Source organism: Pezoporus occidentalis, unplaced genomic scaffold (genome assembly GCF_034315485.1).
Source record: "Pezoporus occidentalis ecotype Australia unplaced genomic scaffold, CSIRO_AGI_Poc_V1 ctg10, whole genome shotgun sequence".
Classification (NCBI taxonomy): domain Eukaryota; kingdom Metazoa; phylum Chordata; class Aves; order Psittaciformes; family Psittacidae; genus Pezoporus; species Pezoporus occidentalis.
The window spans coordinates 5,766,849-5,780,701 of NW_026912779.1; the positions used below are offsets into that span (position 1 = coordinate 5,766,849).

Here is a 13,853-nt window from a genome sequence, read left to right on the forward strand (position 1 = left end):
TAAGTTATCCATAAATTTGAACTGAAGCTAGAGCCTGAGTAAACTTGAAATACGAGAGTGCTTTAGCCTCTCTATATTTTTGCACATAGAGTAGGACTCCATCTCCTTGAGTGTTCATGAATTTGCAGTAGTTCAGTATAGGAACAGAGACCCTAAAATGGTCAGTTCTGCACAGCCCTCTCACACAAAGACAGTCCCTGCCCCAGCTGCTTCCTGAACAGATGAACTGTATAAATATTCGAGCAAGCATTAAATCCTTGTATTCTGAAAGACAACTTGAAGTACTTCGTTCTTATTAAAACTAGTGAATATACATTCCACATGATTATTACATTAATTATACAGCTATTATATTTTTGCATGTGATTAATATCTCCAAGCACTGTTAAAAGAAAAATAATCCAAGAAATGAAGAAGACACAGACTTGGGTAGCTGTTTAAGTAAGTATTTTGGGGGTGTCAAAGAAAATGCTAGTAACGAAGTTGGAGACTTTTCAAATCCACTTTCTTCTGAAGTTACAGATTTTGAGGCCTGGCTTTATAAAGCATTGAGATTCTTTTTGTTTGCCCTTTAAGTCTTGCAAGACTCAATGCAACATTCTAAAACACAGTGGTTGCCTTGCATCAGTCATCCCAGTCTATTTAGCCTGATGACTAAAGAGTTCTTCCACTTATTTCTGGTTTGGGAGTTTTACCTGCACATTTGGGACAGTTTGGGTCTGGATTTTCTTACACTGGTTTCTGGCTGTTACTGTGCTAGGTTAGCATCACTGTGGCTTTGAGAATTAAGAATCCTCCCAAGTGATACTTGTTTCATAATGTTTACTGGTTGGAATTTAAACCTTACAATTATCCCCATATACGATGCTCAGGCAACTGCTTATCTGGGCACGTAAATAAAAGCTGTAGAGGAGGCTTTAAAGGAGATCCATCTATCTCCCCAGGGTTGTGCTGGATTTGGTGCAAATAAAGATGCATTTGCTGGCACCTGAGTTGCCAAAGCTCTGAAAACAGGCTTGTTCTGCAGTCTGCAGGCCTGCTTCCTCAAGGGTTTTTACCTTTGTACGTCACCTTTGATATCATATCCTCAGTTCAGTTTCTTGCTGGAAATGCAGTCCAGGCTGCTGTGATTGATTTGATTGCTCTGAGATGTGCCTAAGCAGGTTTTAGCCTTTTGCAGTGGGAATGAGGCAAAGATTTTATAGAAGAAAACAAAGTTGATTCACTAATAAGCAGAAGTAGCGCATACTCTTCCTGTAAGTGTGTCTTCTTTCAGTTTATGATGCCAAAAGAGATAGGGATTGTGCTGTTCTTCTCCTTAATCTCTGGAAGCCTGGTATGATGATGGAGCCCAGTGGGTACTGCTTTCCTGGTATCTTCAGTCCAGTTAGAGGCTCAGATCCCACAAACACGAATTCTCAGAAGCAATGGACTGAAAGCATTGGGTGGAATCTTCCTTAATTCAGGGCCACTCCAGTATCCATTTTATTTAGTCGTTCCCATGCTTGTGTGCTTTCCTGACTTCACTGTGTTCCAGAATGGAAGAATTGCCCTGTATCTACCCAGCACAGTCAGTTGAAAATATTTTTGTATAGACCTGACAAGAACTATGGGTGGGTAAGGGCAAACCCAGATGCCACCTGCAGATATCCCCTTGGCACCCAACTTGAGTATTATTCTCTTCAAGGCCGGAAAGTGCTGGAATTGAGACAGAGAGGCTGGGTGGTCCTCAAATTCAGTGTGCCAAGAAAGTGTTCCAGCCTTCTGTGCTTTTGGTTCCTCAGGCTGGAGGAACCCACAGCGAAGCCACTCTGCACTTGGTAATGTTGAGAAGGCAAATCTCAGTGTCTCCTGTTTTTCCCTCATCACCTGACCTCGTGTTGGTCGTTTTGTCATTGCTTACAGTAGCTGTTTCTATGAACCTCACAATTAGGTGGTAAGTCTAGACATAGTCCACTGTCTGAGTCAATAACACATGGGCTCATAGCTAATTTTTCAGGGTTATATGCTGTTCGGAACAGGAAATCCATGATTTTAATTAGCATTAAATAGGAAATAGTCTGCTGTGAATTGATCTTAAGCAGGTACTGCTGTAGTAAATTAGCTCAAAATAAGCAGGATTTTCCATTGAGCAAATTGATATTAAGGCATCTTGAGTTTATTAGCAGTAGCTGCGTTATCGTCTGAGGCTAACTTTGGCTTCAGAAAAGAATGAAGCTGAAAAATCTGTTCTTAGACACAAATGAGCTTATCGTAGAGTATGGAGCACTGGGGCTGAAGGGGCTTCCCCCATGTAGTCATTTGAAGAACTAATTGGCTTATGGACTGCATCGTACAAAATAAATGCAACTAATAGCAATTTGTAATAAAAGCACATTTTTGTTTGTTTATTTCACAGTCACTTAGTGTTTAATGACATTTTGGGAAATGACATTCTCTTGATGTGCTGTTTGTGTAAAAGATGCTTTTATCCGATACTTGATTAGAAAAAGGATTTGGATTTTCAAACATTCTTAGGAAATAAATCTTCTCATACTGCAGGGAAAGCTGTGCCATCTGCTATATTGAACAGAGAAGGACCTAAAATTGCCGAAGCTATTATGCTAGCTCTGTAGGACAAGGCTATGCTATTGCTTCCAAATTCTAATAGTATTAACATTTGAACTAATAACAGATTTCACACAATTTTGCAGATGGGAGAGTTGAGACCTTTAGCAATGAACTGACTTACAGAAAGTTGCAAAGGAAGTCAGTCTTGTCAGATAAGATGACTAACGTGTTTTATTTGTATGAGGCATTGAATCAATGAGACATCCATTTGCCTGATGCTTATCTTAATTCCACTGGCATTTGCTGGTAATAATTTCAGAGATGTTACTGGTATCACTTTGAACATGAACTGCTGTGATTTAGAATGACATTTTGGGATAGGAGAAGGATTTTCTTTAATTTGCCATCATCTTGCAAATTTGAGTATCAGTTATGGAAAAGCAATTTCTGGCTCACCATCAAGATCAGAGGATTTGGTCCTTTACATCCCCTGAAGATAATTTACTTACAAAATCCATGTGTTAACACTTTACACTTTAAAACAACCAAATAATGCAGTACACTTGCTAAATTGTAGCAACAATTTTGTTTCACTGAAAAGCTTTTGGGCTTCACTTTGACCTGTTTATAAGGACAGACGGAAGACTGAGCCATTGCTGAATACTGCTTCAGGCTGTGTTTTCACAGAGATAACTGGGTTAGCTGATGCTTAACTTGCATTAGACAAGTAGTTCCAGACTGGGGTACTATATACCTTATTGTAATACTGTGCATTGTGTGGACAGAAAGCTGGTTTTAAGATGGAGCTAAGCTGCTTTCTCTAATTTTATGGTTCACCTCAGAGAACAGAGTTCCTTCTCAGTCCTTGTACGTTCTTACATGTGTACGTATATATACATTTTTGTAACTTGGATTTTACAGGATGAGTGAGAATTCAGCACTGCTTAACATGAAATATTGAGGTACTTAATCTGTACCAAAAGAATATTTCCACGTGTGACCTAGACAGACTTTATGAGAGGAAAAGTGTCCTCAGCAATGTAGGTTCTTGCATAAAGTCTTTGACAGCTTTAGACTCTCCTGTGATACAACAGGTTTAGTGAACACTTGCCTGTTTTCTGTATAGGAGCCTTGGTACTCAGACAAGAATCCAGCTTTGCAGTAACAGAACCATTGCAGGAAGGCTAAACAGGCTTCATGATCATGTAAGAAAGAAGTTAGTAGTTCCTCTGTTCTTGCCTAGGATGAGAAATAGGAGTGCATAGGAAGGCTATTCTTGCTGCAGTTGGATTGTGTATGTGTAAAGGTGGAATTGCATAGCAATGGGTTGGTGTTAAGCACTGATGTTCTCTGGTGTGCAGCACAATTAATCTGAATTGGTTTTACAGTTTTGCTGAGTGAGATCAAAGCCAGGACCATTCTCTTCCTCCTGCATTTCTTCCTCCATCTGTCCACTTCACAGTCTGAGCTCAATCAACAGGGAAGCCTACATGTGCATTGTCTTTGTGACAGGGATGTGGAGGATCTTTTCTGATCCAAGGAAGGTGTTAATATAACAACATTTCACGCCTTTCAAAGTATTTCAAAACAGGGTGCTACCTTAAATGTTTACTGTACTGTTTCTGTGTTGCCATGAGCTAGATTTTGTCCTGAGTGTCTGTCTGTGCAACCTTGCTGTAGATGACACGCATGGGAAAGCATGGCCTCTATCCTTTCTTTTCCTTTTTGTGCTTGGTTTTACAATTCTGTTTGTAGATACCTCCTTAAAGAACACTCTTATGTGAGACTCATCCGGCACGTTATTTTGAAGGTGAACTCTACAACACACAACACAGCTGGAAACATTCCAAAAAGGAGCTATGGCTTAGTGATTTAGGCCAGAGCATCTTCCATAAAGGCCAAGAATCTTCTCCTTGTTCTATTGATTAAATAATGGACAGTATATGTTGTTTTCTAGATGGCTTGGGGTTTTGCCTCAGTTTAGTGGCCAGAGAGCACTGCTTGCTTTTAGCTGGCCAAAACTTCAGCAGAAATATGTCCTCTCAGTTTCCACCAGTGAAGAGGAATCCTTTAGCTAGCTGAAGCCTTGGTAAGAGCAGTATAGAACAGAAAGAGGAGAAGGAGGTAGGCATGAGTGTTTCATGTCTACAAATCTTAAGTCACTTAGGTTGCACCATTGCTTAACACTTTTCCAGTTCTCCTCAAACTGCTCTTTCAAATCTTTTCTTCTTTCTTTAACATGGTCATTTTGTGCGGTGTGTGCCAAAGGCAGAGCCAACAGCAACACATGTAAGTTGCTAAATAACTGGGAGAGATGTGAATTATTAAAAGAACTAAATGATGTGCTGCAGGCAGCTCTTGTGGATAAGCAGTATTCCCTTTTTCTTTCCCCCAGTACAATACACTTTCCTTCATTCTATTTTTAAGGGTTCCTAAAGGATAATTGTAAAGAATAGTTATATTAAGAACATTTGATAAGAAGTGTGAGGTCAACACAATTTACTGTAGTGAATGACAAGATTCTGTGCCCCATATCTATGCACTAGCAAGAATATAAATCTGGACTGTTTGCAGCAGTCGTTCTTCATAGTAACATCACAATAAATGAGAACACAACAGAGTTTTTCATGACAGCTTAGAAACCAGACACAGAAAGTGAAGCCTTGTTTGCCCTTTGCACAAGTGAGGGCACATTCAGGATCCTCAGATAAACCAGAATATATTCAACTTCAATATTTTAAAAGCTTAAACTTGCACTGGATTGATTTCTGGGCTGTCCAGAAAACCGCTGGGAAACCAGCACAAGGTAGACAGTGACTTTGAACAGCAGATAGTGTTTTAACACTTCCCCCTGTCATTAGTGTTCTTCTGCAGTCTAGTTCCCATGTGTGTCTTCTCTAACATGTTGTCTCAGCACTAATAAAAGCAATCAGTATTTGGCTGCTTAGTTATGATTTGGGAAATTATACATGTTTTCTGTGTTGTGTTATCTATGCATTAGAGATTTCACAAAGAGCTTAATGCAGTGTTTGTACATACAACAAGATACTTCTCACATTAAATCAAGAAGTTGCTTGAAGCTGATTTTGAAGACCAGGTAATTGTGACAGGATAGAAAAGAGCTTGAAATTTGGTGTTTGTTTTAATCCCTGTGTTTCTCTCTCTCATGCTGCAAGACAGTGCCTGGAGCTCCCAAACTAGTGAGCACCCCTGTGGTAAATATGTGTGCTTAACATACAATATATGTCTGCTACACTTGTGTCATTTGGATCAGAGTATCCTAATGATGCAAGTGCACAGACTATATTGTTAAAAGCTTTATAAACAATACAGGGTTTGAGTGGTGTTGCCCTACTTACAGCTGAGTAGTTGTGTCTCCTAACCTTATTATTTCCTATCACTGTGGAATTCATGCTATCCAGATATCTCTGTTACTTTCAGTGGACTGTGTTTTGATAAATAACCAAAGGGAAAATCCTCACTTGGATTAAGTAGATTATTTATTTTTTTGTTACCATTTTTGGGTGCTGCTTTCTCTTTTAATGTTTACTTGTTTTGAGCCTGATGTTCATCCTCCAGGTAGGTAAAATCTGCCTACTGGCAAATGGGTGCCTATTCTGCACACCCAAATCCTGGCGTGTGAGCACAAGCCAACACATACCTGCAGTCACCTGCATGCAAAGTAGACACACATTTGCACAAACCCAGATGTGTCTTTAACTGGGAGGCTGGCTAAAACCAGTGCCAAAAGTAAGGAAAAGTAATAACGTTGCATAAATTAAGGAATTTAGCAAGAGGATGCTTTGTAGTATTTTGCAAGACTGGTTTTAAGGGAATTTCTAATCAAATCTTAACTTGCCTTCAGTAGTTACATGGCTCATTGAAGCAACTAGGCCAACATGCACAGTAACAAACTGTGTGCAGCAAACATATATGTAATTTTGTTAAAATCACCAGTTTTTAAGGAAGATGCTTTACCTGATTTGTCTGTCAGTGGGAGCACAAAACCAGTGGAGTCTATAGATCAAAGGGATGTAAAAATGAAGTGCATCAGAAGTCATAAGGCACTATGCAAAACAAAGTAGCTTTCTTAACTCACTTTACATTTCACCTTCTTGCTGCTACATTTTTTCTGCTACAAACTGTCACCTTCTGCTTCCTCAGCTAATATTTTAGCTTTATTTTGCATGTCAAAATGGTGCAAGCTACCACAATCACTGGCACCCATTTCCTGACCATCGTACACCCAATGTGTATCTTACAACACCATGTGTGTCAGTGTTAATGCAGTAGCTTTACAGCCCACTGCTACCAAAGTGAGAAAGAGTTCAAGGAGAAAATGAAGGAAAAGGTTTCATTCATTTGTTGTAACACAATGTAAGAAGGTGGCACGAGTTCCCTTACACAGGATTTCAGTCAAATCCAGCCACGCTGTTAGCTAATTGTACTTTGTCCCTGCCATTGTGACTCAATTAGAAGGCAGTTATGAATCTGCATGAAAGTAAAATGAGGACACAGTGCTCAAACATATTGTTCTGCCTCTTCAACGACTACCAAGGAAGTGACTCAATCATTATATTCACTTTAAGAGTATGCTTTGAGAGGAAATGTTTTGTAACAAATTGTAAAAGTACTACTTCAGTTCTGAAGCTATTTTAATCTTTAAATATTAAATGAGAAACTTTATTTTGTGCTATTGTCTGTTTCTATTTCTTTTTAAAGGTTTCAGTTTTCAATTTCATTTGTAACAAACCTGACAACTAAGATAAAAACCAATTGACCTCAGTGAACTTGCATGCAATTATTCCATGACTCCCACCTAGTATCACCATATTACTTTGAATGCCATTACAGCTCTGGCTCCTGGACAGTGTAAATACAAATGTCTTGAATCCGTGGTAGAGTATAAAGTATATGATGTGGGAAATGTCAAGATTTTAGTGGCACCAACTGGACCATGAAAGAGCTGTGATTTGACTTGTACATACAGAACCAAGTTCAGCTGTAAACTCATGCAATCAATACGTGAAGCAGTAAAGCACATACTTCACATGCATAAATTATGCATGTGAAGCAGTAAATCACTTAATACTGAAATAACACTTATTTAAGAGTAACCACAATAACTTAGCACAACAGAGAATGAAACATGCTGCAGCCACTTGAAAATGGCATGGCAACGTTATTTAAAGGCTTCACTTGGCATGAACCAAAAAGTCACCCATTTAATTTCAACTCCCAGCTATAATTTCATTGCCATCTTCTAGTAACTGCACAAACTAAAACAATTGGGCCCTTTTGGTTGCTGCTGGATTACCTTCAGGACTTCTCCAATCCAGATCTTAGACCTCGTCAAGAGAGTTTAACTTGAGGGTGCTCTGAGTGGTTCATGACAAAGCACAGCTACCCCAGGAATCAGCCCCGAGAAGCACGTAGCTGCCTGTAGCACACCAGGGTCTGCTTGGTAGATGGGACAGTGTGACCATCCTGCTGCTCTTTTGAACCATCAAATGGAAGTTTCAGCTCCAGAGATAAGCACCATGTGAGGATGAAGGCGAGTGAACAGTAGTGACATCTCCAAGAGCAGCGTGTCCCACGCCTTGTCCTGCTCAGGCACTCATGCAACACTGACTCAAAGGGAATAGGCTGAATGGTGAAGGAGCAGCACCACTCCTGTAAGCACCTGGTGATGTCCTTGAAGGTTTTCCATCCAGACTGCACTGAGTTCATGGGACTAGGCATGACTGCAGTCTAAGACCTTCCTGCTGCAACGGCCAGAGGTATTTCTTCAAGCATGTACTTCAGGTGGCATGGCTGATGCTCATTTTTGCCTTCAGAGACATGCTGCTTTCCCCCTCTCAGAAAAAACTGACACTTCTTGTGACGTGTGTAAGCTGCAACTTCAACTAAACCGGATCTCCCACGTACCACAGCTCAAATACTGTCCTCTTTAAGTATGGAGTGAGAGGTTGTGATAAATAGCCTGGTTTCTCTGCCTAACGTGTACCAAGTCAAATATTAATGAGCCAGCACACAGAAGCATGAAGTAATCTTTTGTTTTTCATTGAGTGCATAGATTAAAGAGATGTTATTTTACTGTAATGCACAGAATTATGTCATTTCAGCTTAGAGTAATTGTTAATCACATCAAATTGAAATGATCCTTGGTTTTGTTTTAAAGAGCATAGAAGAACAAGAAGTAGAGGAAAAACAGAACTAGAAATGGAATATGAGACTATAGTGAAAGTGAGTGAAACGTTCCCCTTTTTATCTAGTAATGCTAATGTTGTTTTCATTTTACATGTCAAAACTAAGTCAGGAGCATCCACAATTTACTGCCTGGTGGTTCTTCTGAAATCTTGGAGCAATTCTAGCCCTGATTATTATCTGCTAGCTGCATAACATATGCTGCCACTGACCATTACATCCCTTTTATAACCGTAAAAGCAATTTGTGGCTTCTTCAAACCATACCCCACCCCATTGTCTCCCTGCCTGTTTTATTTATTGCTGCTTTTGCCCCACCTCAGTGCAGCGGTCAGGGGCTGTGTGTAACAGCATGATTATACAAAGCTTTCTTTCCACAGCCCTTGGGGTCATCAGAATATCCTCTGTTCTCTGCTCACAGTAGCTGCAGTACTCCCAGATCAGACAACCAGGCACTATGAAATGTCTCTCTGAAGAGGTAAAGAAGATTGATGCAGGGGGAGGATACAGGGGTAGGAGTTGAGAGCATCTCAATGTAGAGGTATGAGAGGCGGAAAGGTGGGGAAGGTAGGAATTCCAGGTACCTCTGAAGATTAAGATGAGCAAGCAGATAAAATAAGGATTTGTCATTTGGAACACCAGAGTATGGGATAAAGAAAGGCTTAACCAGGGCACCAGAGTGGGAGGAAAAACTGGGGGACAAAGAGAAAGAATTTATGAATGTGAACCCAGTAAAACAGGGTTAGTGAAGGCTAAAGGGGAAAAGGTATGAGAGTGAAGTTTATAGGGAGGAAGGGAATAGACAAGAACTGGGGAAAGGCAGACAAAGCCTGGAAGAAAGATGAAAGCAGACTGAAATAAAAGAGGGGGTTTTGTTGCTTTATGGAAGGGCTGATGATTAGAACATGCCGATAGAATGAAGTATTATTTCACAGGTTATCTCTGCTATCAGGAGATGTGATTATGTATAAGCAAACATCCTGGAACCTCCTGTAAATATAGTCATGCCAGGAGGTCTTGAGCTTTCACTGTCAAGGAGGTAGCAATAAGCCACACACCTTTCTCACTGAATCAGTGAATCCTGCTTGCTTTGTGTTTTAATTTAATATTTCACCTTCTGCTTTCTTCCGGAATGCTTTGATATGCTTTGCTTGTCTCTGAGGAGAGAACCGCCATGGCTTCTCAGTGAGGATGGTATCTGGTAACAAATCCTGCCTTTCTGCAGTTACCTGGATGCAGAGGATTTTCATTAACTGCCAGGCAGGCAGAGTTTGCTTTTCAGTGTCCTCGGGTTCAACTCACACACATGTGCAGGAGTAGAAGGAGCCTTCCCAAGAGAGCTGCAGTTCCTCCTTGCTACAGAACTTCCTTCTGTGGCTTTTCACCACTCCACACGAGGTCTTAGTAGTTGTTCTGTAATACACAGGCCTTCCTAAAACTGATTTGAATATGTCCCTACTTATTGCAGTGGGGGTTGGACTAGATGGCCTTTGAAGGTCCCTTCCAACCCAAACTATTCCATGATTCTAATGACAGCCAAGGCTCAGTTTTGAGGACTACTCCCCTTCCAGTCAGCAGCAATGCACCTTCAGCAGTGGTGAAGGCACATGCTAGCTGTGAGTGCGGTTCTGCTTTCTGGCCAGCATCACCATGGTTGGTTCCTTGGGCTTTCCCCAGGGTTGTTTTATCAGCCTGTATCAGGTTTTCTGTTTGGTTGTTCAATACTTCTTGTGTACTTCTACGGACATACTGGCAAGAAAGAAGGAACCAACTCTGTATGTTTACCTGTGCCTTGCACAACACAGATTGACTTCTATACTGAAAGGCAAATGCTAAGTAAGTTTGATCTATGAAGTGTGACTATAACTTGATTTGTCAGGCTTTTTCACTGTGAATCACCTGTCTTCCGCCCACATGGACACCAACATATTCTTCATGTATCTATACATATCATTGCATGCTTATGGTTTATTTAAATGTTTTTATTGTTCCAAACTAAGTGATCATTTACTCAAACACTTGTTAAAATAACACAGTTCTTAATATTATTTAGTTCTCTCATTGTGGTAAGGTTAGAGATTAAAACTGCTAGGGGAGGCCTTGATTTTATAAATGCTGTTTTCCTCTTGAACACAGGCAAGGCAACTAAAAGTGTACATTTCCTGAGCAAAGTAGGTGTGACAAAAGAAAGGATAAATATGTTGGCACCTTGACAGGATTCAAAAGAGTGACTTGCTGAAGATGGCAAAATTGAACTGGCAATTGCTTGCTAGGGAACTGGGATTTCTTTGTTGTTTAAGTGCCACGAGAATATTGATTTCTCTTCCTGAGAGATGTTCTGTCTTCCTTCCCTGAAAAGCAGGATTAGAGCTGAGCTGCCTTGAAACAACTCAGGGAACATCTGAAAGATCAGAAGTACTTGTTCTAACGCTGTTCTCATCATACATCACTTACATTTCAAACAGTATGCAGCCAATGTCATATCACCTGCCTGGGGCAAATTAAGATTTCTTGGGAGAATGGTGCAAACCTGGGCAAATCCAATTGCTCCTGCACTGATAGAAGGAAATCAGACTTCAGAGAAGAGCCTCCCATGGCAGGTATCATGTAACCACTTACGACACCACTGGAGTTAGTCTTTCCCTTGCTTTCTCCTGCTCTCAGGACTTTGCCCTAATAGGCTGTGTAAAGTGAATGGTATTAGGAGAAGCTATGGGTGGTGGCCATTCAGTGTGCCCTCCCTGGGAAACAAAATGGATTAGCACTGAGTATGCAGGGAGCTCGAAACTGGGGTGAAGGAATCCACTGCCCTGAGGTTTACCTCACTCCAAAACAGGAGAATGATGAGAGACAACTTCTTTTTCTTCCCTTTCTGCCCTAAGCTCTCACTGCTGCATCCACAGGACAAGACACTTTGAGTGCTCTGAAGTACCTAGATATGAGGAGAGCAGGCTGTGTAAAAGGAGTATCTCAACTCACCCTCCTGTGTAAGAAACCCTGGCTTTAGGCTGAACAAAGCTAATGACCTTAGAGAACATTTCTGTGCAGGAGAGGCATATAATCCTTCTAAGCCATGATAAGAGCTGTGCAAAAAGCTAGAGAAACTACCTAAATCTTCATTCAGAAACTGCCTGAATCCACTGGTGACTGATTGTTAGTCATCATCTAAATCTTCCATTTAGTTAACTGTTCTGTTTGTCAACAGCAGAAAGCTGCCATAAAATTCTTGAGACAAAAAAAGAGAATGTAGACTTACAAGCCTGCTCTGAACATGGAGCTAGTTTTATTCCATGCAGAATGGCTTTCCCACTAGGACATTTTGGCTAGGTAGGGGTGGCTCATAAGAGCTCTAAAAAGTAGGACCTAAAAGCTGCTGCTGCACTTTCCTTATCCTTGAAGCAGTGTCTCAAAGGAACACGTAAGTGCATGGTGGAGTTGTTCAGTGAGGCTTCAGCCATATACAGGTGCTGTGTGAATCAAGCTGGCGTTTTACCTAAGCCTGGAATGTTGTAACTCTTGATAGCTGTTCTCCACAACCAGAATTCTGCACAGTGCGATGTCAGCCTCCTTGTTTAATTACTGAGTGGCCTGTGGGAATGATATTGCATGTGGTAGCTCACATTCTGACAGCTTTATTTTCACAAAGTAGGTGTTAATGCCTGAATAAAACATAAAAGGTGGAGCTCTCAGGGCAAATTAATTCACAACCTGCTGATGCTAAAGGTTAGTATGTCTAGAAACTATGAGTGTATGCATTAGCTTATCTGTGGTCTTGAGATTATTTATATTAGTATATTTAGAAGTGTCTGTCTGGATCAGTTTTATTGTGGGGTGTTATATAGGTCAGTGAGATCTCAGAGTAGAATTTCCACACTTAAAATGCTCCCATCTGCTGAAAATTCTGCAGGTTCAGTTTTCAAAGCAGAGATTCGTGGTAGGATTGATGGCCTTGGTGGCAATTAAATCCTTCCCTGTTCTTTTAGTAATAGACCTTCTACCACATAGCTTGGGTGCTGCTCAAGTTAAGGTGTGATAGATTATATGAGCCTGTAATGCTAAGTAGCATGGAAATTGTAGAAGCTCCTTGGAACGATAAGTCACTGTCAGCCTTTTCCTCAGGGTATTGTTGTAATTCCGAGCAGGAGCTCATGCTCTGCATGGCACATAATGGAACAAATTCTGCAGTAGTTTCTCCCCAGTTCCATGTCAGTGTTAGCAACTCCTCTTGGCCCAGAGTACCCTTCATCCCCATTTGTATTCAGACACCACTGCAGGTCCCACTTGAAAATGCCAATTGGTTGGAAATTAATCCCATTTTTAAGTTATTACTCAGCTATTTTATTTTTTAAGTGATTTTTTAAGACTGGGGTTTATTTCTTGTAATATCAGCTGCACTTTAATGGTTGTGACTCCCTTGCAAGCAGATTTAGTTGAGGGATATAAACCATGTTTGAGGATTTTACATCCTCTCTGTTGGTTGCTGCAGTATAGTGTGAAAAAGCAATAAGCCTGCCCACAGGTCCAGACCTTTTATATGCAGTAGGGGTGTCTTTTCCCATCCAATCACCAGTAAAGCAGAGAGTACATATTGTAAATAGGAGCGTTGCCTGCTACAAAGCTCCAGTGCTCTGCTCTATCTAAAAGTTTTCTGTTCAAGTAACTTCACCAACCCATCTTGCTGGTGTGAGCATCTGTTGTAGGTGCCCACCGTGACAACATCCATTGTCATATCCAATTCTGTCATTGCCCAGAGGCTTTCAGCAGGCCTCTCTCCTGCAGTATGCTGGAGATCAGAAAAAAAATGAAGATCTTTGATAAATATCTCACCAGAGACCTTCTTTGTACCTGTCCTCCCTGAACAAACTCTTTTGTATGAATATTACGGGAACATGAGTTTTTATACAAAATCTCTGTTTATGCCATTGAAGTCATTATTTTGATCTCCTTAAAAACCAGGTGCCTTCCCCTTTCCCCCTTTTTGTGTTTGCATCCATGAGGGCACAGGCCTGTCACAAGAGGATTACTCAGGATTTAGCCTCGCTTCCCTCTTACAACCATTCATTAATACTAGGAAGAGCACTTTTTAAATAAACATGC

The 13,853-nt window shown here is 40.7% G+C and overlaps 1 protein-coding gene across 3 annotated transcripts in view; it reads left to right on the forward strand.

Moving 5' to 3' along the window:
* PLCB1 (phospholipase C beta 1) overlaps positions 1 to 13,853 on the forward strand; it is a 402,625-nt gene that overhangs the window by 370,924 nt on the left and 17,848 nt on the right. Inside the window, exon 32 of one of the 3 annotated variants that reach the window (XM_062610314.1) lies at positions 8,732 to 8,796. The exons of the other annotated variants lie outside the window; for them this stretch is intronic. Coding sequence (XP_062466298.1) covers positions 8,732 to 8,770 — 39 coding nt within the window. The 3' untranslated portion in view covers positions 8,771 to 8,796. The remainder of the gene's footprint in view (positions 1 to 8,731; positions 8,797 to 13,853) is intronic. 3 annotated transcript variants of the gene reach the window in all.